The 27,326-nt window shown below is 39.5% G+C and overlaps 2 protein-coding genes across 2 annotated transcripts in view; both read right to left on the bottom strand.

Annotated features, from left to right (window-relative positions):
- Positions 1–7,876, bottom strand: part of PGGT1B (protein geranylgeranyltransferase type I subunit beta) — a 36,409-nt gene extending 28,533 nt beyond the window's left edge. The window contains 2 exon segments of the mRNA XM_077790242.2: positions 2,218–2,336; positions 7,602–7,876. Coding sequence (XP_077646368.1) covers positions 2,218–2,336; positions 7,602–7,732 — 250 coding nt within the window. The 5' untranslated portion in view covers positions 7,733–7,876.
- Positions 7,877–7,891: 15 nt separating this feature from the next.
- On the bottom strand, positions 7,892–16,661 carry CCDC112 (coiled-coil domain containing 112). The gene is made up of 10 exons (XM_031507274.3): positions 16,524–16,661; positions 16,049–16,164; positions 14,768–14,889; positions 13,162–13,251; positions 11,780–11,855; positions 10,813–11,203; positions 9,624–10,031; positions 8,793–8,888; positions 8,176–8,294; positions 7,892–8,098 (listed from the first exon to the last, which is right to left on the bottom strand). The coding sequence occupies exons 1-10, from the start codon at positions 16,611–16,613 to the stop codon at positions 8,068–8,070; spliced, it is 1,539 nt and encodes a 512-aa protein (XP_031363134.3). The 5' UTR covers positions 16,614–16,661; the 3' UTR covers positions 7,892–8,067.
- Positions 16,662–27,326: the final 10,665 nt, after the last annotated feature.

Raw genomic sequence — 27,326 nt, 5'->3', positions numbered from 1 at the left:
ACTTTAGATTAGTGGAATTCATCATTATTAAAGGGTATTTTAATTTAAATTTTTATAAACCAATATTCAGTGGAAAGAGACATTTATCAGAATGCATGAAAAGAATGCTGCAATAGCATGTTTCTTTAAAAGTAAAATGTTGTGCTTTCTTGATTTTTTTTAATCTAGATAGATTCCAAACCACCAACCTAGCAATCTCCTCTTTAACTAGAGATGCACAAGCACTTTGAAACAAAAACTTCAGCGCTGTAGCCTACCACAGTTTAGGCACTTCTTCAAAGAGGCCGAAAGAGGGAGTAGGAGCTCTGCTGTTGAGAGGCTGCCAATTAACAAGCATTGCACTCACTCAGGATTAGAAAACAGAGCCAATACATTTCACAATGGAAGTAGACATTACCAGAGTATAGGTGTTTCCTTGTTCACATTTAGTCATTCAATATCCAACCTGCTGCTATCAGCATCATTTACATTTTTTCATTTTTTATGGTCCAACAGAAAAAGCAAAACTTAAATACCAATGACACTGAAGTTTTAGCAGTATTTTAGTTTTAGCAGATAAGAACAGTGTTATTACCAAAAGTATAGAAGAACAAGAGTTATTACAGTATGATACAAAAACACAGGACTGAAGGGCAGCTCGTTCTTCTACTGAAAATCAGATTTATTACTTGGAAAGCATAGAGTGCACTGCCAAAAGTGCCCTCCCCAAAACTCCCCAGTTTTATGAGGGGATGATTGCTAGAAAAAGAAGTACACCTCTGCTGCACTGTCAGCCTCCACATCTGCATGCTGATATTTTTACTGCCCTCCCTAGGAGGCTCTAGACAATGGCCATATTCTAAAAACTCATCAGATAGAATTCCCAGAGAATTACTGCATACTATCAAAGACAAACAAACAGAAATGCTTGTTCTGATCTCTTTTCTTGCCAACTTCCCTCTTCTTTTGGAATTAAGTCCTGAAGACTGAGATAAAAGTCTCAAAGTGAGTAACTCCTAGAAACAAAGCATGTACACTGTGGAAGAATTTCTTAACAATAAGGCACAAGAACCTTCTAATAATTAAAAAACTTCGTAGGAATATTTATATAATCCAAACTCCTATTTTTCAAGAACCAGTCCTGGAATGCAATGCAAGAAAAAAGAAATCTATCAGAACTAGTTCCTATGGTTTCTAATCTCCAGAATAAGAAAAAGGATTTTTTTATTACTAAAAAAAAAGCATTAGCAGTCCTGACTTCCATATGCTTATTTCATAAAACTGATTTTAGAGACCTAACTTATTGTATTTAGAGACCCTATTTGTTGTATATAATTAAAATAAATAATGGGAGGAAATACACATTTTTCCACCTTCATCCATCCAAAGTACATGGATGGATGTATACATGATTTTACGTACAGGCTACTGGAATTGCCTTTTCTCTAAAGACCACCAGCCTGGAGCTATGCCCACACCAGCATTTAACATGTCAGCACCTTCTGTCATAGAGCAGCAGTGCCTCAGCCACATCTCCCTCCCTCCTTCCCACCCCTTCTACTGCTACCAGCCATTCACCTGGGCTGCGGCAGAAAAAACTGCCAAAACCAACCAGCCCAGGAACAGCACCTCCCCAACTTCTGTCAAACCAACCAGGAAAGGGACATTTCCTGCAAGCACCCTTGCCAGCTTTGCACCTTCCAACCTGAGGGCAGCTGGGATTCAGCAGCAGTGTTATTCCTTCTAAAAACCTTGGAAAACTTCATCCTTCACAGATCTAAGGAACATCAAGCAGGGACTGTGTTTATCCTTTTTGCTTCTTATCCTTACACCTCCAAACCTCCAAAAGCTGCTGTAAAAAAACACAGCTCCTGTGATCACAGCTCCTGGCATTGGAGTGGAAATCAATATAATCACTATTAGACTTGTAACAGTTTTACAACATATGCATTTTTTTAGAACCAGGTGAAATATTCCTCTGAAATGCCTAAAGGTGTAACTTTATTATATTATTTTATACTGTCTGATCGTCAAATTAATTTCTACTTTTTCTAGCTTTATTATTTGTGATGATTGATATCCAAGATCTGCTCAACATGACTACCTGAAATTATTGTGACTGTACTTCAGGAAGGTCAACCTTGTATTTTATAAAAACAAGAGCCATCCGCTATTTCCCAAGTAAAAAGCAAAAGTAAAAATATTAATATCAATTAAAAAAACTAAAAACTCACTCACTGTCTTCTGTGGGAAGGACCTGCAGGGAATAAATCCATTCTATTATATCATCTTTGTTCACCACATCTAAGGAATCCAACATATCCAGACCAGAGAGTGCGAAAAATGCAATTGTCAACCTAGAAGAAAAAGATAAGACTTATATTTCCCACCATAAATATCATGGGGAAATTAACAAACGGTTGCAGCAATTGACACATCTATGAATTCTCAGCCTTTGACAGTGGTGCAACAGAGAGCCTAGCTTGGAATACATGAAAGTCATCTACTGGACAAAATAATGTTCTTTGTATTGAAAACATTTCTCTGCTTCATCAATGTTTTTCATATAAGCTACCCCTGCTTTTATATAATAATAATATGTCAATTAAAAATTTATCTAAGGGCCTGTTCACCCAAAAGAAAAATCCAACAAAACAACACACTACAAAGTAAACTAGGTTATGATATTAACATACGGAGCACTACTTCTCTGTTAAGAATTCTTACAAGAACAATTCCCTAAATATGCATTAGATGCATATGCAAGGTGACCCTTAACTACAGAAAGCTGCCTCTTATTGCGTACCAAACCCAGTTTCAGATGCTTAGATGTCAATGTCAAACAGCAAAGCCCACTTTGTAAGCAAACAAATAAATAGGCATATAGGATGAATTAACATCTAGAGGCACTTATTTCTGGTCCTTGGGTGTAAAGCAGCCTAGATGACTACCTTACTTAAACATCTAAAATTAAGCGTGTCACATTAAAGTAGCCAACAGAGCAGTAGAGTAACTAGCATGCTGAATGTCCTTTCCTACAACTTGCTTCCTTCCATGAATGTGTGCCTTCATACCTGCTAACTAACAACTTCTTTACTGGTTTTGTTTTAACTCAAATCATTGTAGCCAACGATGGCATAGCCCTCCAACAGTGCATTACTCACTCTACAGAGCACCAAAGCAACAACACTGGGCTAGGAACTTTGGAGAACTTGCTATGAGAGAAAATGCTCATGTAATGGTACTTGGGATGTTCTGACTCAGACTAAAATTAGCTGAATGTTTATTTTGACACCCACACTTGTCTCCTGATCCTTCTAGAAATTCTTGCTTTCCATACACCAGATAAAATGACGCATTGTGAAACAACTGCTACATAGGCAGAAACTAAAATTCAGTATGCCAAGGAAAGCTAACAGTTAATACCAACTTTCCTTACAAGATTAAGTTGTAATCACAAACTGGTGAGCCACCTTGGCCAGAGGTCAGTACATCTGAAGAGACAGATGTGGACAGAATCACCCACACCCACTTGATTTCTGCATGAGGTTCTGCATCGGAACCACAAACACTAACACCATGGAAAAAATGGTGATGTGAATCAGCCTAAAGCACACATCCAAAAGAATTATACTAATTAAAACACAGCAGCCAAATGACAATGCAGCAGATGCTAACTTCAATACAGTGGCACAACCTCCTAGCGTGACATTCCTACCAGCAGGCTGGTAGAACATGTGTATTTACTGTCATTATTTCAAGTATTTTTTTTTGAGTAGAGAAAGCCAAAAAATCTACATTGCACACAGAAGAATTTCTATGTGGAACAAGAGTATATTTTAACCCTACAGATGATTAAGAAATTGTCTTTTAAAGTGCATATTTAATACTTCAAGGCTTATATCAACTTTTACCATTGATCAGATCTCTAACCCACAACTTGACCCTGGATAGTAAATAACTAATATAAAAAATCACTACTTTCATTTAAAAAAATCAAAGAATTTACTGTTCAGCTACAATAAACTATTTATTTGAAACAATGCCCGCATGTTCTGATTTTCACAAACACTGACAATCTTTTACTAGAACTATTAAAAAGATTTTTTCACTTTGTTTTATCCAGCTAAGTTACTTCTGAAGAGGCACAAATAACATACCAACATCAGCACTAGAAACTGCTGCAAAGTAGGTCCAAAACCACAAGGCTATAAATACAACATAGACAGCAAATCTCATCTACAGTTAAAAATGCATACGTCAGATATATGAACTTAAAAAGTGGCTTGACATATAGTTAGGGTTCAGTTCACTTACTTAGAGTTGACTGTCTCCAGCATTATTATAGAACAGCCTGTAGTGTGATGGAATTTATTTATGGTGGACAAGAGCGTCTGGCACCCCTGGCCATACACAGGATGCAATACAGCTATTTAGGTACCGCATCTTTACTCAATATGCTATCCTCCCCCACAGAAAATGAACAGACATATGTCATAGCAAAAGCAACTCTTAGCAGCACTTCAGGTGACAGACACATGCCTAGAAGTGTAAAAACTTTATCTACTGCCATTTCCACAGAGGACGGCCATCAGGATCCTTTGGATGGCAGATTTAGATCTCTTTATCTTCAAGTGAGGACAAAGACTACAGTTTTACAGAAGAATTCACAAAGCATTGGAACTGACAAATTTAAGAAACTGATTAAGTGTAATACAATGAGCACCATGAAGTATGAGAATCCTAAAGACTTCAGAGACCAGAAAGTTGCATTGTCCTGCAAAACCTCACAGTGCTGACAGTGTGTATGAAACACTATCAATCAGAATGCTTAAAAACTACTCTTGCTGCAATTACTGTTGCATGCAAATAATACAGATTAAAATTAATTACAAAGGCTTAGAGGCAAAAAGTTGAGTAGAGGACATGAAATTAATTTTCTTTATTCTCCATTATTGTTTGACAATCTACATCTTAAGTTGGAATGTACCACCATAGCAAGGAAAATTTCTCTACCCATCCTTGTCTGGGGACAACAAATACAGCTTTCCATTGCAATGCGGTGAAAAAAATAATCTGACAAATTATTTATTTATTTACCAAATCTCTCTTTAATTTAGTTGAGTTTCCCCATTTAACTCAAAATAGACACTCCAAATCAGGAACAGGAGAAATATGAATAAAAGGGTAACACCATTTCTTTCTGCAGCTGAATCAACTCCAGAGGTTTGCTGAAGGTTTGCTGAACTCAGTGACCTTCAATTTAGCAAACAGGGAAACTTAAAATCCTTGAAATCAAACTGGAGATGATGCATTTATGGTTCAATCTCCCAGTCAGAATTAGTCAACAGAGAGGTGTTCACCCCTGCAGAACACGTCTACATTGTCAAGGGCCTCTGGAGATCATTGGTTGCACCTTTTGAAGAACACAAGGCCTCTGACGAGATGACCCAGGACCCTGAGAAGCCACATCCTCCAAAGTGATTCCACCACTTCAATGGACAAGCTTTTTATGGTTACCTCTTCTAATAGTGAAGAAGACTTTTCCTACAGCCACACAATTCTCTCCCAAGTACCTCATTCCCACAGCTTCCTGCCTTGGCACCATCATTCCTTGCAAACAGTACACCTCCGTCTTTCTTTGTAAGTAGTTTACCATCCATGGAAGATTGTGATTAGATCCCTCCTTCTCTAGGCTGAAGACATCCCATTTCTTTAGCTCTTTTCAAATATCAGTGGGGCTAAAGTTAGCTATTTGTGTTATTGCTCTAGTACATCTGCATGTTGTGGTCATTTTATGGCCTATACACAGTTAGGCACAGGATGTGCCTAGATTTCCCCTTGCTGTCACCTAAAATAAATGAGAAAGTAGACTGAAACACCAGCTAATTTTTAATGAAGAAATGATCTACAGCTCTGCAATCAAAATTTCACAAAATTACAGAATAGCCAGGGTTGGAAAGAACCTCTGAAGATCCTCTCATACAACCCCCTTCTCCTAATGCAGATTTACCCAGAGCAGTTTCTATAGGATTGTGTCCGGGCAGATTTTGATTATCTCCAAGGAAGAAAACTCCACAACCTCTTTGGGCAGTCTGTTTCAGTGATCAGCTATTGGGGAATGGTTGTTGGAACAAGGCCATTATTCTATGCAATACCTGTTCCATAAAACCGCTTTCTAAGACCCCAGAATCAGACTTGTATCTGACCTTGAAACAGAGCTTGGGAAACAGTTTCTATTTCGAGGCCTGGGAAACTGCATTGTACAAGGACTGGGAATGAGATAATAAGGACAGGCATAGCCTCAAAGATATGCTCTGTCCTTGGAAGACATGACTTAGAGATGACAACTTGGCTAGGAAAACTTAACCACATCTGTAATCCCACGTAAGAGAAATAAAACAAAGACCTTTGTAAATTAACCAATTAGAGCTTACTGCTGACTATGCTTGTGGAATACCCTATATAAGCTAAGTTATCTTTGAATAAAGTGGGAGCTTGCTTATAAATCATATTGATTTGGTGCTTGTCTTCTCCACCGCCCACATCAATCAGCCCAGTGTGAGTTTTTTCTCATAGAGATGGACCTTCCTGAGTTTCTGTCTGCTGCCTTTTGCCCTGTCACAGGACCACTTAAAGACTCTGGCCCCATCCTCTCACCACCTACCCTTTAACATACTTGAATGCATTGGCAAGAGCCTCTCTCAGTCATGTCTTCTCACGGCTGAACAGGCCCAGCTTACCCAACCCTTCCTCACAGGACAGACCCTTCAACCCCTTAATCATCTCCTAAACCCTCTGCTGACCTCTCTCCAGGAGATCAGTTTCTAACTTTTCAGTATAAAGTTGTCTTACTTCACACACAGCTCAGCACTAATCTGTTCTAGTCCTTACATGTTTATGCCAGGTATCTGTGCTCTCAACCAAAATAAAGCAGGATCAAAGCCATGAAGCATTCTGCAGAGGATGACTTGTCAGACATTATAAACTGGGAAGAATCTCACTATTTTATTGGCTGAATGATATTATCATACCATCTACTTGTCTCCAATATTTTAGCAAGCGCAGCTTGATAACCACATTACTGGTATTCTTACACTTATGGTGTAAGAACATCAAATAAGTACATTCTGAAGCCTTTAGAGGAGCAAATGTCCCTCAAATTCAAAGTGAAGAACATATTTTACTAAAAGTTTCTCTTTCATACTAGGTAACGAAAACTTAAAAATATTTGTTACATGAAAAGGAGTCTTCCGCAAACTGAAGTAAAGCTTAGGCGATTTATTTTTAAATGGCTTCCAGAGCAGATTAAGAGACAGAAGCACCGGATTTAAAACAGATTAGAAGGATCAACAAGTCTTCCGTCGTGGATGCCAAGCAGTTTCCGCGAGCAGTGACTACACCCCTACATTAACACATATTTTTTGGGAGCCGTCCGCTGGTGGGACAGATTTACAGGGATGTTTTTCCTCCCGGCCGCGAGAGACGGCAGCGCTCCGGGAGCAGCTTCCCGTCACCGCGACCGCCCGACGGGAGGGGAGCGCGGCCGGGCCCGGGACGGGCCGGGCGGACACGGCGGCGCCCGTCCCGCCTCCCGCCGGAGAAGCCCGGCCTGCTGCTACCTGCTGGTCTCCAAGGACGAGTAGCGCTCGGGCAGGATCTGGAGGCAGCGCTGGAAGAAGCGCACGTGCCGCTCCCGCAGGAAGTCCAGCCGCTCCGGCTCCGCCGGGCACGGCGCCGCCGCCATCGCCATCTCGCCGCTGCTGCGCGCGCCCGGCGCGCCCCGATGGCGTCACCCGCGGCACCGCCCCGGGGCGGGGAAACGGGACGCAGCGGGAAAGAAGGGAAAGGCGGGGGAAAAGGGAAGAGGCGCCGCAGTTCACTGCGGCGGCAGCCAGGCTGGTGACCACGCTTACTGAGCCGCCACAACCAGCTGCGGGGACAACGCGCTTTTAATGCCAAGGGACATCACAGCCGGCCGGCGCGACAGCCGGCGTGTCAAACCCGACACTCGCAAAACACGCCAGCTCTGTGCCGGGAAGTGCTGGCTGCTGCTTCACACTGCGGCAGGGACAGGCTGGTGCGCAGCTACGACCCTCCTCTGCAGGCTGGGACAGCTCTGGCAAGAAAACAAAACAGCTTAAAGTATAAAAGTGCGCTTGTGTTATGTTGCATGTCCACCGGCTCCCTCCTCACCTCTGAGAAACGCGCAGCAGCGGTCCTGCAGCTGCTGGTGCCATCTCTTGCCTCCGTTCCTCCCAGCCCTTGGAAGGTCGGTTCAACGTGGATCGGTCTTTGGTGACACGAACCTCGACCTCAGAGTGAAACAAACAACCAAAAATAATCAGCCTTTTTCATTCATCACAAAAGGCACTCATTGCTTCTTCACCATAGAAGATAGTGACACCGCTTGCCGTCATTAAATTTTAATAATTTAATAATAGAAAAGGTTAAACTGTTAAACCCAGTGTATGCAAGACACTTCTGGGAGACAGCCCCACGTATTTAACTAATGGTAGGAAACTATTTGAAAAAATTAAATCCATCACCCACATTGGAACTCACTTTTACAGGCCTTACCCAGTGCAATATTACTTTGAGAGACGTAAATTCTAGGGATTTTTCCCTGTTTTTTTACACAGGAGCAACTATGCCTGCTGCAATTCTTTCTAGTTACTGATAACACGCATGACTTTTTGATTTCCTTTATCAACCATTTAGATAATAAAAACCAATTTTAGATCAATGAGAAAAAAGTCTGCTTAAACAACCAAGCTGCACACATCTCTGGTTAAAACAAACAAAAAAGTTACCTTCTCTCTTAACTTTGCCAATCTCTTTTTTCTTTCTTGTTTCTCTATCTCTTTAGCATGTTTCTGTAAAATGCTTAGCTCCAGTTTATGTAGATCCTGAAACATAAATGAGTGGAAAATTTTTCTTTGGAAGTAAAACAAATGATATAAAACTATACATGCAGCCTTTCCACAGCTTTTTGCTTTGTTTTTTTTATTGTTGGTTGGTTTTTTGTTTGTTTTTGTTCTGAAATTATTGTGATAGTAAAGAATAAGGTTTCACTAGGTGAAACATGCTATAGCATGCTATTTCCTGCACAAACAAATTCTGGTTACATTACATGGCTTAGAAATAAAAAAGTAGTAGTTTAAACTCTGTCTATAAAACTTTAGTACGAATGCTGACAATAATATCAATCCTCCAGTAATTGCATTTACATTGATACGGGGTCTGACTTTGCCTAACAGGTACTGAAACCCGCAGGATATTCAAACTCTTTCCACCTCCCATCTGAATAAAATACTCAAGTCCTCTGAAGTCTTCTTAGGCAACATAGCCCAAGAAGTTTTTCTCAAAAAAATTATTTACTGCAGAAATAAACCCGCTTCTATATGGATAAAGAAATATGAGCTTGAGTAATCCTGTAGAATTTAGATATTGAAGAAAAGAATCATCTTTGTCTAAAATCAAGTTTCATACTGTTTATCTGCAATAGAGGCTGTTATTTGTAAGGAATAAATAATAGATTTAGATGAATGATACTTGGAATTTAAAATCTAAGTGATTATATTGTAGTAGGACGTATCAAATTTTAAACAACAATGTGCAAAAATGGAGGTTAAATTACACACATGTTCTTGAAACTTAGAAATTTCTCCTGCAGCAATTTTCTTCCTTCCCTCCTTTTCAGCTTCCTCTTTCTTCTCATTTTCAAGCTTTTCAAGTTCCTCCTTTACTTTTTTTTGCAAGGTATTCCTTTCCAACAGTAACTTCACATGGCTTTGGCACTCCATTTGTTGCTTTTTTGTTTTCTCTTCTAGTTTGAGTTGTGATGCTTGATCTATTGCAAATGCTACTACTTTCTGCTTCTTCCAGGCTTCAACTGTGGCTTGTTTTCTTTTTCTTTCTTCTTCTGCTTTTTGCTTTTGAGCTTCTTCATGCTGTAGCCATCTTTCCTTGAGCATTTTTTCTGATTTCTCTTTCTCCTTGAAGTTTCTTTCTTTTTCTTGCTGCTGCTTTTCTTTCCACTTTTTAATTGACTGCAAGAGACCACAGGAAAAAATTCCAAGGTTTTCGGGAAAATTTTCACAAATTCAAATGTATTCAGTCTGATGAAGACATTTGTTCCAAGAACAAAAAATGCATATGGGAATTAAAAATCTACTGAAGGCAAAACCTAAAACCAAGAACACCAAGAACCTAAAACCAAGAACCTGTATGTGTTTTCTCTCTTTTTTTTTCTATTTTCATGAATCACACAAGCATGTTTAACAGATGTCTGCTAAAACTGGTACAGCATTCCTAATAACTCCAGGTAGTTGTGAATGTTGATGCAATATACTTTTTTAATGCAAACATTTGCATTTAAAAAAACTTTCTTGCTTTCTGTCCAATTAACCCATTGTTTTATAGTAGCTGTTATGTCAGTATATCTTTTATTACTTAGATAGTTCTTGAGGGAATCATTATTCTGCATATCAGTCTGTCTTAGGTGTATTGCTTATATAGTGGGACACATTCTTAGAGACAAATGTAACAGGAAGACAGGATCACTCACTAGTCACCTAATTTGCTAGATGACAGACTTCAAAAGCATTTGTAATATACTTTGGCAATACACAGACTACTTCCTTGGGTTGTTAGGTCTTTGACAAATACTTTGGCAGGTTGGGGATGCTAAAGATCTCAGTTATAGACCATCAACTGTAAGAGAAATCTGCCTAGCACTACGATCAGAGAGGCAGATACAAAAACGTGTACGCATTTCAAAAATAAGTATATTTTCTGAAATCTTCAAAAGCCTTAGACAGGTTATTTTACCTCTTTCTTTCTTTCATGTAAAATTACATATTCCTGATACCATTTGTCATGCTGTTGTATATCTTCTTTTGTTTTTCCACTGAGACGCTTAAGGGCTTCATCCATGTAAGATAGCCTTCCTCTATATTTTGTCCGTATTTTCAGAAAATTTTGATGATCATAATCATCCCAGCCTCCTTGCCGCCCCCCTGTTCGCTGAAGAAATCTCTCAAACTCTATTACTTCTTTGGGTAGATGATTTTCCAGTGTTTTAGCAACTGTGATCCTGGCTGATGGTAATTTCCAAACTTTTTCTGCTGCTGAGTTCCCTAATGCCCACAGTTCCACTTTTCTCTCAAAGAGACTGAGCTCATTAATGACAGCTTTTTCCTCTTTCAAAAGCTGTTGATATCTGAAAAGAGACAAACATTGAAATGTAAGGAAAGTATTGATTGTCCATTCACCAAAAATGAATTTTGGAATTGTACAATGCCACACAAGAGCTATTCTTCAAAGATTAAGAAATGAAGTGGTAACAGCACAGTCGTAATGAGCCAGTAATAAAGCCCTACACAATGAGAATTAAGTTACCCTTTTACTAAAAGAACACATTTATGGCATGCATACAATTAACTCAATCCCCTCCTGACACCAGTAGAAAGCAAAAGAAACCCCCCAAACCCGATTAGAAAACACAACAGCAACAAAAAAACCTCCCCACAATCTAATCTCTTCTACAGCCTCTCTAAAAAGCCTATTCATAGGCAAATCGTTGTTACATTGGAATGCTGCAATAGCTGTCTAAACACCCTCTCTAAAAAACAGTTTATCAAGATTCTAAAGCTGACAGCTTGTGCTTTGATTTACATACCACAGGAATCACTACCGAAAGAGTAAATCATAAGAACAGTTTGCTAGATTAATGCAAAGTTTTCATTGTGTTTTACAAAGGCCCCTTTTCTAGTAGCTGAAGCATATATAAACATACATTTGCCTCTGTTCCTCTTTAAAAGCATTGATTGCATTTTCAATTTCTTCCATAATTTCCTTGATCTTGCCAACAACTAAGGAAAAGAAGAAAAAAGTATATAACTTCTACAATAAAGATAAATAATAAATATAAAGTCTATAGTATTTATCAGCACTATCCATAAATGCAGGACTTGTGGAGGCTTTCAGGACACATATTTCAGTGTACAAAAAAGCATGCATTTCCATTTCAAACAGCCTTAAAAAGACAAACTCTGATTTATTCAAAAGGTGTGTTTATGAAAGGTCTTAGCTAACTGGATGCAAATGCCAATATAAATGTTTGCTTCTCTTAAAAAAGTCTCACCTTGACTAACCTTCAACTGATACCCAAAATAAGATAGACTTAGCCTAGAGTTCCACTTTTGTTTCTTACAGCAATGCAGTCCATGAGTTAAACACACTCAACTCTGGTTTATACACAATTACAGCAATCCTATTTAACCTGAAGGCAACTACTTTTACAAAGGTGAGGAAGAAACATCAGTGTAAGACTTTGTCCTGTACCGTCTGCATGCTGTAGTCCTGACTTAAGATTTTAATACAGCTGTCCAGAGAAGATATATTTTGCAGTAGAAGAAAATCCACCCATTATATTAGATGATATTATTAGACTAAAATATCTTTTAAATTAGACCAACATCTCTGTGGACACACTGAATGCAGTTCAACTAAACCCGTATTTTGGTAAAGTTACATAAACAAAATCTAATTTTTCAGCTTTTACGCCTTGTTAGTTCTTAGTATCTTAATTGACAGTTAAGTCTTATATACAGTTTAATTAGATCATGATTTTTTTAATAGATGAAACATGGAATAAATGAAATGGGATTAATTTTATCTAGCATCAGAGCTCCACAAAAGCTAGTAGGCATCACATGAGGATGGTTCTTTCAGAACCTATTTCTAAAATGTTTTAAAACATCCAAACTGAACAAACTGCTGCAGCATTTTCTGTGGAATATTCCAATTTACATTTCAAACCATGTCAAAGCTAGAAATGAGTTCCTTGTAGAACCTACTCTGTGACCTCTTACCAGATAGTAGTAGAAGTTTATTATGCATAAGGCAAATGTTACAGATAAGAAATCTCGCTTTCAACAATCTCAAAGAACAAACACACACTACTTGTAAGACCAAATACGTTTCTGTTTCCTCACAGAACTGCACAATCTTTTATAATTTCTTAGGTTTCTGCCATTTATAGGTTTAGTCTTCCCTTTCCAGATTCCTGCAAAATCTTAAAGAATGGAGGAGTGTCCCAAGTCTGCCGAAGAAAGACAACTATGCAAAAAACCTGTCTGTAGAGGAAAATTTTTTTAAACCTGTTATCTTACTTACACTCTGGTGTAGGCTTCACATCTTTCAATTCCTGCTGAAGTTTCTTCACATTGTTTTGTATTTTTGATAGCTGCTGCAGGATTTTAGCTTCTGTTAAACAAAATAAGGTGCTGATAGTTCTAATAGTTTCTTCATGCATTAAATTCAGTAAAAGAACAAGAGCAATGGAGTGTCCAAAATAAACCAGGGGTTTGATCTAAGCAGGGACATAAATTCTGTTTGATGATAAGAAACTGCCATAGTACTGAGCATTTTAACTGGTAATTGCATGTAGCTGACCACATGGTCCATGTCAGCTCCCTACACAGCATCAGCAGATTTTAAAATTACTAGTTCCCATTTCTAAAGGGGAGCTTTTAGAATATTGCTTATGCAGGTGATAGCTTCTAGAGTTTTGAGGCAGACTTTGACCTAGGCTTCAAAACACCCATTTATGAAGAGAAAACAAACTTTGAAAGTGCATGTGAATGTACTACTTCAACAAGATTTATTTATTCAGTGTGTTAAATGACAAAGAATCAATGTTTTCATGTGCTCCAAGCACATGTGCACTTATTTGCATTTTTACCACTTGGCTCCTCGTGAGTCCATAAATACACTGCTGAAGAGGATGAAATTCTGGCTACATCTTAGATACTAAGGAGCTGTATCTTCTATCCTAAAAGATTTGGATTCAGGAAAGTACAAATTCCTGCTGAGACCACTGAAAATCTTACAGCGCACAGATCATGCTGAAAGACCTCAACATAGTTAATGGGAATTTGGAGGGGGGACGGGGGGGGGGGGGGGGGTGGTACACTTGCTCTCATCATTGTCTTCTTTATTATCTCATAGCATCATTTCTTTCATATGACATGCTCCCTTCTTATGCATGTCAAAAAATTCTGAACTTCTTAGCTTAGTCATTCCTCAAAAATGTACATTTCTTAAAGACTGCAAGATATAAAGGATATTCTAAGATTCCTTAAATAAAAGGAGCACATCAGAACAAATGCAAATTTGTAAGAAAGTGTACTTTAAATAGTTTCTACATTTTTTTCCTTTCTTCAACTTATTCTGATCTGTATCAGATGGCATAACATGATTTATGTGATTATTGTTGAAAGAATTCAAGCACTGTAAGTAAAGGGAGTAACTACTTTTTTTTCTTGAGCTATATTATAGTCAGTAAGTGGAACAGATAGTGCAGAACAGACTGTGCACCAACTTACAGCACTACTTGAACTAGGAATATTCAACAAGCAACAATCAGTATGTGAATGTTGAGGCAAGAATATTTTTACTATACCTTGGCTAGACTACACTGGGTTTTGCAATATACACACAAAATTGATTCCAAGTTTCTTGAACCGTACCTTTCAACCACAGTGGTTTTACAATGAAGATTAAAACATAACAGTTAATAACATATGAGTCCAAAAATGTTTATGCTTCTGAATTTTGCAGTGACATGTCTGTTTATAAGCACATGGTGAAATACCACATTTATCAGTATTTATCAGTATCTTCCTTCTAAACTCATCTCTCTGTACTACTGATTTTTAAACCATTTACAAAAACAGCATATTAAAAAAAAGCAAACAAGCCCAAATTAAACCTCACTTACTCTCCATTTTCCTGCTGACAGTCATGCTGTGTTCCAGTTCCTCTAGCAATCTGTATTCTACCCTGAAATCATTCTTCCTATTATAAAGGTGTCCAGTTTTTTCTTTTTCTATATTTGCAAGCCTAGGAAGAAAGGGTACCACAGTGAGTAAGGCACAAACACTCAGCAAAGCCCCAAGATTTTCCAAGGTTAGTGTGCAGGCTGTGTTAACAGGACTGTCTTGGACTTTATACAAATCCCTGGTTTGTTCTACAACTGTTTTCAAGGAAAGTATTTTTGCAGCTATTAGACTACACGCCACAGTAACCCAAAAACTTTAACAAGACATTAACAAGGAAATCATTTTAGTGGCATGCAGTGGTTTACACACTGAAATTTTATGTGCATGCATTCTCCCTGGGAGCCTTGCCAGAGTTTTCCTTGGGAAGTGCAGGCAGACAGGCTGTATTAATGCCGTGGCACACCTAGATGGAGCCCCAGCACAGATAACATTACAGAGGGATGCTGAGCCACAGTTAAATGGCATGCATCACTTCACGTGTCTTGGGAACATGACATTACATTAGCAGTCAAATTTTCAGCCATAACCCAGGATCCAGGGTAATCAAGGTGAACTCGATTCAGCCACACGGTGTAAAACACTGTTGTGAGACTTAAGTGCCCTGTTCAATCAGGATTCACAACTGCAAACCTCTCCTTCAATCAGATGGCTACATTAGCTATTCCTCATAAAGCTCATCTGTTTGAGAAGAAAACTCCCTGTTCTTTCAGCTGCCAGTGTAGTTGTCATCAGCACTTGGTCAAGATGTGGGGAAGCAGATTTAAATTAATTCTGTGCCTGAGCTGTCTTGAACCCTTGTTTTTCAAAACAGTGGCCTAGATATTCTAGACAAGTATTTCAATCTTCTGTTACTGCAGTTCCCCTTTTGTAGGTATGTCTTAAGGGCTTTAGGTCCTTAGAGGGTAAGCACAGGTAAGTAGGAAGACTGAGCACTCAATTGTGCCTCACACACTTCCTTTTCTGGTGAACCTAAGAGCAGCAATTAGTCTAAAGTCTTACTACATGACTGGCATAAGTCCAAATGGTAATTCAAACAGGGCATTTTGGAGCTCATAAGCCTATCCTGAGCTACTGTAATAACCACAATAATTTGACCTCCTGAAAAGGATACCTTTAGCCTAAAGATTTCATTACCATATATTCTTACTTTGAACCTCGAGTAAATAATGTTACCTCCAGAGCGGAATGGAAAAGTACTTATGATAAAGTGTTTAACTTACTGAGCTTTTAGTTTTTCTGCAGTTCTTATGAATTCAACTTTCTTAGCTCGTTCAGTTTTGGTCTTCCAGCTCTGAACCTGTCGGCCAGCACCTGCAGTACTGGAACAGCTCTCATTCTGTAGATAACAAAATCAATCGTTATTAACAACCTTTTTTTTTTGTTTGTTTGTTTTGTTTTGTTTTGTAATGCTCGTAGGTTACTTTCAAGCAGACAACACCACAACGCGGTTCAAGTAAATTTAAGCGGCGGGGGCACGAAACTGGAGTGAGGGGCGTGACACGCCCGCACGCACGAACGTTCGGGAGAGAAACGCCAAGTCCGCCACACCGAAGGGCTGCCACAGGGCACCGCTGTGTCACAGCCCGACACACCCGCACGGCCCAGCGCTCCTCCGGGCCGGGGGGCTGGGGTGCCGGGGTGCCGAGGTGCCGGGATGCCGGGGTGCCGGGGTGCCGAGGTGCCGGCGGCCTTTACCTGCAGCCGGCCCGCCGCCGCCGCCAGCGCCGGCGCCAGCGCGGCCATGTTGCCGCCGCCCCCTGAGGGGCGGACCCGCGCCGCCGCCATTAACTCCTTCCTGCGCGGCCGCTTCCCGCGGCGCGGGGGGCGCGTTCTGGAAAACGCGTGTCGTAAACGTTACAGTCGATATTATATGTGAGAAACTGCATTGACTTGTTTGTTCATCAAAAGTATGAAATTAGGATAAAAGGGGGGAAGTCGGGACATGGAATTTGCAGGCTTGACTGGTAACCACAAACAAAGATTGTGAAAGATTTTGCAGGACTGGCTGGAACTGATAACCGCAGTGGAAACCCATTGTTGCTGAAAACTGATAAACCGCAGTGGAAGGAGACACACCACCCCACTTGTGAAAACCATTGTTTTTGGGACTGATAACCACGGTGGAACGAGACTCACCACCCCCACTCATGCAAGATAAAAAGGGACTGAAGAGAAGGAAAGGTTGTCAGCTTTTGGCGGAGCCAGGCTCCCAGCTGAACCCAGCGCTGTTTTGCTTGCTATCGCTTGCTGTAATTAATGAAATTATTAATTGATCTTAACAGGCTGAATCAAATTATTCGCCTCAACTTATAACATTATATGTGTAATGTTAGAAAGTTATGCTGTATTAATTCGCTTAAGTAGTGTGTTAAATATAGTTTTAGGTTCCGACATAATACATAGCTTTAGGTTCCGACATAATGTTAAAATAGAGACTGTGTATGTGGGGGGAGTTTTTTTTTTCTTTTTTTTTTTTTAAATCAGTTACTCGCTTCGAGGAACACCTAAATCTTCCAAAGAAAAGGAATTTATGGTTCTCATATTAGAAGAAGCTAATTTCTTCAGGCCTTGCTCACATTCGAAGACGCTGTGGGGATTAAAGGAAACAGTTGACATACAGCAGAGTTTCTCGTTTTAAATAAATGCATAACCATGAAGGATATATGAATATGCAACAGTGTATTGTTTTAAGGGTGATTCCTTTGTTCACAAGGCATTCTTTTCATGACTTAATGTCTGAGAGCATCCAGATGTCCGTAATTCTTTTATTATCTTGTAATTGTCCTAACTCCAAACTTTATTGCTCTAATTATATTATTATTTTTATAACCATTTTATTGTTATTAAACTTTTAAAAGTTTAATAACTAAGTGACTGGTGTTTTTCACAGTATGGATTGCTTACTTCAGGAAAACCGGGATGTATCTCGTTATTCTGTCAGAATGTGAAGAGTTCCACGAGATTCAATGAATTCTTGGTGGCTCTGAAGATCTTGTTTTTCACTCATATATGCAAGTCAAACTTTCAAACGAATTGCCATCTAACATTTCTGTGGAACAGAAATAATTATTTATCCAGTGGCTTTCCTGCTACAAAGGTTTTAGGAACCGGTGTTTTCCTGGCTACAGGACACAAACACATTCACAGATGTTGCCCGAAGGGCTATGCTGAAGACATTGTATTGCCTAATTGATGTTTTTAACAGCACTTTCCAGATAATTTTTTCCTCGTATTTTATGACTATACTTGTTCTCAATACTTTGCTGAATAGAAATTAAAAAGGAGAACATATCAAACCCTGCGAATGCAAATACTCTTCAGCATGAATAAAGAGGGTTGTTCTCACAGATTGCTACCTGAAAGGCTTGTAAAAGTATTCTCTTTTCTGCAGTGTTTCAAAGTCGTCTTTGCCTTGGTCTTCACTATTGGGTGTAAGAGAAAAAAAAAATAAGTTGTGTTAGCATTTGCTTTTTTTGATGGTTGTCAGCCCTTCCAAGTTTCCTGTTACTGTGAGCAGCAAACCAGGGTCACTGGTGAGGATCTGCTCTACAGGAGGCACCTTTTTTCAGAAAGTGCTTCAATAAGCTGCTTCCAATCATAGTGTAACTCAGTAGTTCACCAGTTTCTGGCTGGTCAAACTTTATGACTGTTTTACATGTGAGTTACTCGGAATCCTGAGGACTTTACAGCATTGGTCTGAAAACTATATGCAGGGATATTTCAGGTATCAGAGCATAGTTAGATTTGGTTACTTCTGGCTTTGGACAGCAGGGACTCAGACATCCACACTCAGACATGCTGGTATAAAGATGAACCCTGGCTTTGTGGAGAAAGCTTCATTTCAGCCAAGATATGCCTGCAGTGGGTTCACCTTGGCTGGACACCAGCACTGACTCCACAAAGATGCTCCACCACTTACTCTGCTCAGGCGGGCAGGGGAAGAAAATGAGATTAAAAACTCATTGGTTGAGATTAAGGCAAAGACCACAATGAAAGCAAAAAAAATCATTCTCTAATTGCTCTTATCAGGTGATGTTCGGCTACTTCCTGGGACTATGGCTCCAGTACATGTAGCAGTTGCTTTAGAAGACAAACACCTTAATAACAAAATTTCACTGCCCGTTAGATTTTGTTTTTACACATCATATGGCATGGAGTGTCCCTCTGGTCACTTTGGGCCAGCTGTCTCAACTGTTTCTCCCTTCCCAGCCTTTTGCATGCTCCAGGCCTGCTGGCCTTCGTGGGAGGTATTGGAGATACAGCCCTGATGTCAGGAGTGGTCTCAGCCATTGTGGCTACAAACACAAAGCACAGCTGTTTGAATGTTACCTCCGCCTCAACCAGACAAAATACAGTGCCACAAGTATTGGGTGGCCACTTTGCCAAACAGGGAAACAGGTAATCTGCATCCAGAAGAAGCAATCTAGATAATGATATAATTTCCTTCTGACCTCTCCACATTATTTTTCAGCTTAGCTTGGTGTTTGAAGACAATGAATCCCTGACTTCTCTGTGTGTTTTGCTTCATAAAATCTTCCAAGATTTGCTACAAAAAGAAGGCATGGAAATGCACCGAGGAAAAAATAAAGTTGTTAACATTTAAAGAAATAGAGCATACATAGAACAGGTAAAAAAGCAAATAACAGGACCATACCTGGAAGATGCAATGCCAGCAATCAAACAATTGATCATGGTCACCTTATTTATGGCAGAGGCCTCATATGTCACAGCATTGATTCAGGAGTATCTGACATTTTCTAAAATCCTTTGAGCCAAATAGAGAAACAGGACTGCACCAGAACTTAATATTCCTATGCATGAGATCTTGAGGAAACCATCTGTTTCACCACAAGATATAAGCATCCCCATAAGAAACACTTTTCTAAGTACATACTTCTCTTCAGAGTACTTTTTTCACCTCTCTTTATATTACTAAGTTATTTCCGAGATCTCAACAGGGATGCATTAGGGCAATTGCAGAAAAGATAGACACTGTAACAGAAGCAAAATGGAATTAGTTTAAAAGAGTAAATCAGAATAAACTAAAGCCTTTAACCCTCTGAGTTGCAACTTGTGAAGGCATTCATAAAATTGTCTAGTTATCCCATGCCATAAAAGCACCCTGTTGCTGCTACCATGTGCTTTCCCTATATTTTTATTTGTGAAATGATGTGTCCACTCTAGCCTCAGACTTGCAAGTCAGAACTAAACAAACTCAGGACATGAGTCACTATAATAATAAAAGAATAAAGAAAATGGATATGAATGCTGAAAAAAATCTGTTGAAGATACATGGGTGATAAGTGCTTATTCTGGGAAACTGTTATAATGGACTGGGGCCATGGGGTGGATAAGCAGAGTATGGAGGACAGCTGATAAGTGCACCTGCAGTAAGTGCAGTAATGAGTAAGGCTCAAGGTTCTGCACTATGAAAGCAGAATGCTTTCATCTCTTTAGCTTTTGTCCACCAGGTGTCATCTGAGAAGCACATGATAGCTACTAAAGGCTTAGCTTTTGGGTTGTTAGGTTTTTTGTTGTTGTTGCTGGGGTTTTTTTTGTTGTATTTTTTTTAGGAAACCAACAGCAAGCTTTTAGTGTCTGTAGATAGAAGCACTTGCATTCAGCCCTTTGGCTGTCTTTGTCCGTCGTTATGGAATGATCTGGCCCCATATTGATACCATCAGCTTCCCGTTATTTGATGAGGACTGGGTGGTCATCACTTTTTCCTGTGATGTGCTGACCTGGAGTGCTGGCAGACCTGACAGCCTGGACACAGACAGAGCTGTGGCTTTGCAGACCAGTGTCTGTGTCCCCCAGTACCTTCTCCTGCCAATGCTTAACTTGCCTCAGAAGTCAAGGAGCTCCAGACTTGACAATGGAATTAAGAAAATAATTTTCTGTTCCCTAAATGAGTGCCTGTTCCACTCACTCCAACTCATTTTTGCATGAAGCTGTACTTTAAGTAGAAGGGAATTTGGTTGGTGGCATGATGGCAAGGAAAGGTAGCTTGGCTTTCACCTTTAGTACCTGTAGATGTTCCAAAGAAACTAAAAGCACAAGATATGAAAAGAGGCCTGAGTCAATAACTTAGTTTCAGTATGCGTTTGTACAAGTGGTGGAATGCAAGCCTCTCTGAGTTTCTCAGAGAGGAATATAAATGCAGGAATTGAATTAAAGCCTTTAGAGAAACTAAAGCCACATAAATATAAAGTAGAAGTGTAGGTTTAAGTTTTAAGTAAATAGGAGTGTAAGTTATACTTTTAAGTAAGTTTAAGCTTTAGGTTTTAAGTAGAAATACATTCCAAGTGCCTTAAGAAACTGTATTAACTAGCAAAGGCCCTAAGGCCTCATTAAAAGTTCAGCAACTTAGCCCTAGTCATAACAAAAATGTAGCAGAACCTTGCCACTAGAACAGCTAGAATTATTCATGTAAAACAGATAAAACTACATGCTTTAATAGGTATACCTATTCACATAAATAGATAAACTTATACATGTAAATTTAAAGTAAGAATACATATAGTGCATTTGCATAAATAGATAATATTATATGCATAGATTTTTAGGTAAAAACTGACACTACTTTTGTACTAATTTTGCACATTAGAATCTAGTTCAGATTGGTTTAGAAAGAATGTTCTAGAATCATGTTTTTAGCTGATTGTGTGTTTTAGAAATAAAAAGCCTTGTAGTGGGGTACAATCATCATCACCATCATCACCATTGGCAACATCATCTTCAGCATCAGCTTCACCATCATCATCAACCATCACAACTTCAACACATCAGCAGCCACGAGAAGAAGAAGATGACAGAAGAAGAAAGAAGAAAAGAAAAGCTGTGATCCCTGCTGGTGCTGCGTGGAACATCAGACTCTACTACTGCTGCTGCTGCCCAGGACATCGGACTCTGTGTCTGAGAACACCTGTTGCTGCTGCTGCTGTTCCTGCATGGAACCTGGGACTTTATGCCAGAAAGCAGCCTTGCAGCTGCTGCTCCAGCTTGGGACTCTATCCTAGAAAAGCTTTAACATGGACTCTTAACACCTTGACCCTTTGACTTTGAGACTGATGTATTCATGCAATAAACAACCTTATAGCAATCAACAACTGCTCATGTCTCTTTGAAGACCCTAGATCCAGTAACAACCTCGACATAGGAGAATGTAGGTGGTAGGAATAATAAAAATAAAATAAAATGTATTGTATCCATTGAAATATCTGATCAACTAAACCACCCTCCCCTCCTCTCCCGCCCTCCCTCCTCTCCCGCCCTCCCTCCTCTCCTCCCTCCCTTCCTCCCTCCTTCCCTCCCCTCGCCTCATGTGTCTTAAGTCTCAGGTTTTTCTTGAAAATCATTCTGGATGTGATGAAGGTGTTAGTTCTAAGTTCAAGTCCCAGTATTCCAAAATACTGCTCTTCTTAGATCTTGGCAAGCAGAGGACACAAGAGTGCTCTGGCAAAATTACAGAAGGTTTTAGTCTCGGCCAAACCTCAACGCAGCAAAAAGTTGGATGCTGTCCCTGGTACACATTTGTACATTCAATCAACAACCTTTGCAGCTGCTTGTGTTGGGAACAAGCAGACTGTATAGGTCACAGTACTACATCAGTCATGCTGGGGCTTTAAGACCTTACTCAGCAGCTGTCTCTGCCACTTTTTCATCATGAGTTTTCAGTTTATCAGCTCCTATACCTTTCTGTAACTGGTTATTAATGCAATCAAGTGTGATTGACTTTCTTAGGGCCTTTTGTTGACCTGTTCTGAAGTTTCTGCAAAAGGCTGGCTGCCTACTTTATGCTGTTGTGAGCTTTTCTTCCTCTTGGTACCTGAAGGCCAAAATTTGACTAATTCAAGCCACACTGACCAGCATTCCGAAGACATCAAACATGTCAGAGACAAATAAATGAGACTACGTTACCAATGTAATGGAGGGTTCTCTAGGAAAGTGTGTGTTGCAGAAAAGAGAGTTCCTAATGGGTACAATAAAACCCTTAAGTTTTATGATTGCTTTTATTTTTCTCATTTCTGGTCCCTACCAGCTTGCTATAGTATCCCTGAGAGTTATGTGATTAAATTAGTGATCACAATTAGAAGGTGCAATTCAGAATGTAGTACTTCTATATTTTTTCTTTGTAGTTAGTCTAACTCCTTATGCTTAAGCAGCTGAAAGAGCATGTATGTGACTTGGGACTGTATTCTGCACAACCAGCACAGCAACACACATACGTCAATCACAGTCACAATTTTTACCTCCATTATTCTGGATATATGGCTGAAAGGTACAAGACACATTCACTGCTATTTAACATGTCTTTGTAGTTTAAAAAGGGAACATATCAACATAAAGTCCATTTATAGCAAAAAAACCCCTAATATTGTCCAAATTCAGATTAAAAAATAACATTGAAATAGGGACAGCATTTGCTACTTTCATGGCCATGAACCTGTCTACTTTAGTTTCACAGATTATTCCAGATTTCAGTAGCACAGAGCTAAACATTGTGGCTTTCACACATTTACTCTTGCAATGAAAACAAGCAGGTTTTATTCACATTCACTGATTTTTATTTGACCAACACCCATTTATCAAAGAGAAGCACCTTCCAGACCATATTAAATATTGCCTCTAATTTTATACCTGGCCTCAGAAAAATTTGCTGGAAAATGTGACACTACATGTGCAAGAATATACCAGTCTGTGCCAATATTAAATCAATTAAGTGTTTGATCAAAAGACATTATAAAATTTTGTGGGTGTTAGATAGGATCTTGGTACTATTTTAGAGGAAGGGGCTTAATGAAGAGCCTTAACATTATTTGTTCTGTTGATCTTTCATGATCTCTCTCTTGTGGAGTATACATACTCAAAGTTGTGATTCTGGGATAAGTACTCCTGATTTCTGTCCTGATAATGCCCCAGTGAAGTCATTAGGAATGTTGCTGTATGAAAAAGTTGACACAAACAGTGCTTGATGCTTTTGATAAGGCTTTGGGTAGGTTTTTCAACCTCAAATACTACAGAAGCAGCATTGCAAGCAGTGAGATGGAATGCAGAGCTCAGGCGGCTTTAAAGGCCTTCATTTAAGCTCTTGTCCTAATTTGTAATTTTCCTTGATTTTAAAATAGTACTTAGAACAAGAAGACATTCCGTAAAACACTTAAAAAGTGAAAACAAGTAGGCAACAGGGCAAGGAGAAAGACCACCTGTGCCATACGCAGGGACTGATCTGGTAGTCTGCTGCCACTCCCACAAAACTGTGCCTGTAGCAATATCTTTTGGCCCCTCATGATGCCCATCCTGTGGCTTCCAGCATAGCCCCAGGAAGCTGACATTGTAATAAGAACCTGACACGTACACTGTGTTGACGAATTTGCAGATGTGTTTGAAGGCAGTGATCTCTCCTTACATATTTAGCCAACAAGAAGCATGAACTCACATAGACCTTTTTTTTTTGTGTTGCTACTCCTGCACAGTTACCCTAGAAGGATCTGCATAGCCATTATTGATTCCTATCTGCAGTAGACAGAAATTAGAAAATAGTTGAAATTATCAAGAAAGTGAAAATAGATCAAAGAAACATTAGTTTTAACCATCTGTTGGAAACCTTCGATGTCAGGTAAGGGTTGTGGTAAGAAAGATTGAAAATTATATAACTAGTAAGAAACTCACAGCCAAACAGAGGTCAGTAACTATGTTTTTGCAATTTTTATTTTTTCCTATTTGTGTTTTTTGCTTTTCTTGAGATACCAGATTTTCTCTCTTTTAAAGCAGAAAATGAAATCAGAGCACTTTTGATTAGTTCCTGCCTGTTGGCAGAACTGCAAATTATCAAGCTGTTTTCAGTGAAAATGAATGGGCTATCAGAATATATAAAACCCAGTCACTTGCATCTAAGTGAAGAAAATCTTTACATGCGTAATGTGATATCAAATAGGCAGGGTGCTGGAGATGGCTGGAGTGTAATTGCTCACAGTAGAGACACAGCGATGCAGTGAGTCTGATACGTGATTTAGGAAAAAAACCATGCAAACATATGTAGAGTGTTGACTGCAAGCCTGCACATCACAGTGGCCTTTAGTTAGATAATTCTGTCAGGACCAAAAATATATTTGGTAGAAAAAAACCAGCATTGTGGGGCACTATAGAGAAAGTGAGGGACACATGCTTGGTTTCTCCTCAAACAAGCTTTTGTACCAGGCTAAGCCACACTTCAGGCACTGATAAGGAAATGCTGTAAGTCATACAATGAGATTTTTTTTTCCCTTAAAGAAGGCTTTAAGAAAGAGTAATTCTGATGATTACATGTCTGAGGGAAAATAGCCCTCATGAGCAAGGTGAGAAGCTTGACTATATGTTATAGAATTTCCTGGCAGATTGGGATAAAAATATGTAGCGCAGTATGTTTCCTATTAACAGACTGTTAATAGGAGAATTTGCAAGGATAATTCATCAAGACACAGCAGGATAATCAGATTATTTTAGCTGCGTATGGCCCAAAATCTAAAGGTCAGAGTGAAATTTCAAGTGGTTTTAATGCTGGTAAGAGTAGTATGCTCAAAAAGTCAGCTGACAAACTGGTGTTTTTTCATGTAGGCTGTTCTGTAGTATTGCTAAAAATTACATCCACATATTTTCACTTCTCCCTGTGGGCAGTAATCACAGGCCCAATCTATTTCTCACATAAATCTTCACAGTATACTTCAAAGCTCCAATGGATGAGTTACACCCAGAGCTAAAGCAGCACAAAAAATTGTTTTAAGCCATTGTTGCCACTGCCACTCCCCTCCTTGCCTTCTGGCTGAGTTGTCACCTCAGTACCCATGGGATGGGGAACCAAAAATGAGCAGTTGGATGCCAGGACTTTTCTCTTGTCAGAAGGCACACTTCTGTAAATCAATGAATACACGCTGTCAGTGCCACATAAATAAAAAAAAAATAGCAGCTATTCCTCAAGGCAAAGAAAATACAGAGGCGTACCCTTTATAGATATTTATTTAGCTGAAGCTGTGTTGAGAGAGGTATTAAATGCCTCAGCATACAATAGTCCATTTGGAAGCATATTCTGGATTGGTACATGATAATGCTGGAAAACATCCTTCAAGTTCAACATTCCCCTTAGAAACTATTTTACTGAGCAATTTCACCATTAAGCAAAATATTATATGCTCTGACAGAACTTCTTAGGTAATTTTCTTCATTTCCAAGCAAAGTTCATTTTTCTTTTTCCTCCTGTGTAATTTTATTTATTGGAGAACTCCAGTAGGACTGATACTGAGACATCTGCCAAGAGCTATTTCCAGAATACTTTCTTTTAGGGAGAGCAGCTCTGGATCCTCACCATTCCTGCTGAGTCAGGTTACAAAATCAGAGCATGCCACTCTGCTGAGAACTTTTAATATCCCAATTGTATCCTGCAGCACTGAGGATAATAAAAGTTTATGACAAGATACTGTGAGTTATACTGACAGTACATATTGACCCTAGTATGCCTAGAGTAATTGTCTTTTTTTTTTTTTTTTTCCTGCTTCTATTGTCGTTTTCAGGTTTTTGTTTGCAAACTGGTGAGGTTTTGTCACAGCAATGCACAGAGCACTCAAATGAGTACCATTTGCTAGGATTCACGGACATGAGCTGAGGCACACTCCGGTGCTGACAATGCTGATGTATTGTGATTTGAAGAGTTCCCCCACTTGGAGAACTAACCTGCAGGGAGATATGAGGATTTAGCATGATATTTGTGTTGGAGACCTCTATTAACACATCAGCACATACACACTAGCATTTCACTATCTCTTCAAAAAAAAGCACTCCTTCTAACACTCTGCTTTTGTGCCCTAGATGCTGCTATGCATTAAAGGTCACTTTGTGTTGTTTCCCAAAGCCAGATGAGTGGCCCAGAAGGATTTTCCCAATGCACCCATGTCCCAGGTGGCTAAGAGCTGACCAGTAGTCTATTCTGTTCCCCAGCTGAGGGAACCCCACAGCCAGCAGTCAAAGCTTGTTCCAAAATAAGAGGCCACACACCTGGAAATGGCTGATTTTGGTGGGGATCTGGGACAATGAGTTCCCACCATGAGGAACATGGTTTACCTGTAGAGCAGCATCTGTGGTTCTGCTTTCCATCCTGCCCTCAGTCTCCTTCTGGGTGCAATTAGTGTAATGTGTGTGTGTGACTGCCAGATTATGTTTCACCTCACAACTGCTCTGATCGTGTTTGCACATATGAATGGACAGGCACAGTGCACAGCCATGAAGTCAAAATGGGCCTTTCAAATCTATTACGTGTCGTATCTCAACTTACACCCAGGAATATGCAAATAAGAAGTGACCAACATGTATTGTAAACCTTTCATTTCATACAGCTTTTACATAGCTTGGCTGTTATCTGATGAGATTACACTTAGGTGGATGAAGAGGCAGATGCTGACAGGACCCTCCCTAGCACTGCTGCTGGATTATCTGCAGGAAATGAGTGGTTTCTTGGCTGTGGAAGCA

This window comes from Lonchura striata, chromosome Z, assembly GCF_050655825.1.
Source record: "Lonchura striata isolate lonStrDom1 chromosome Z, ASM5065582v1, whole genome shotgun sequence".
NCBI lineage: Eukaryota > Metazoa > Chordata > Aves > Passeriformes > Estrildidae > Lonchura > Lonchura striata.
Note: the sequence above shows the minus strand (reverse complement) of the source record. Positions and strands in the feature narration are given on the sequence as shown.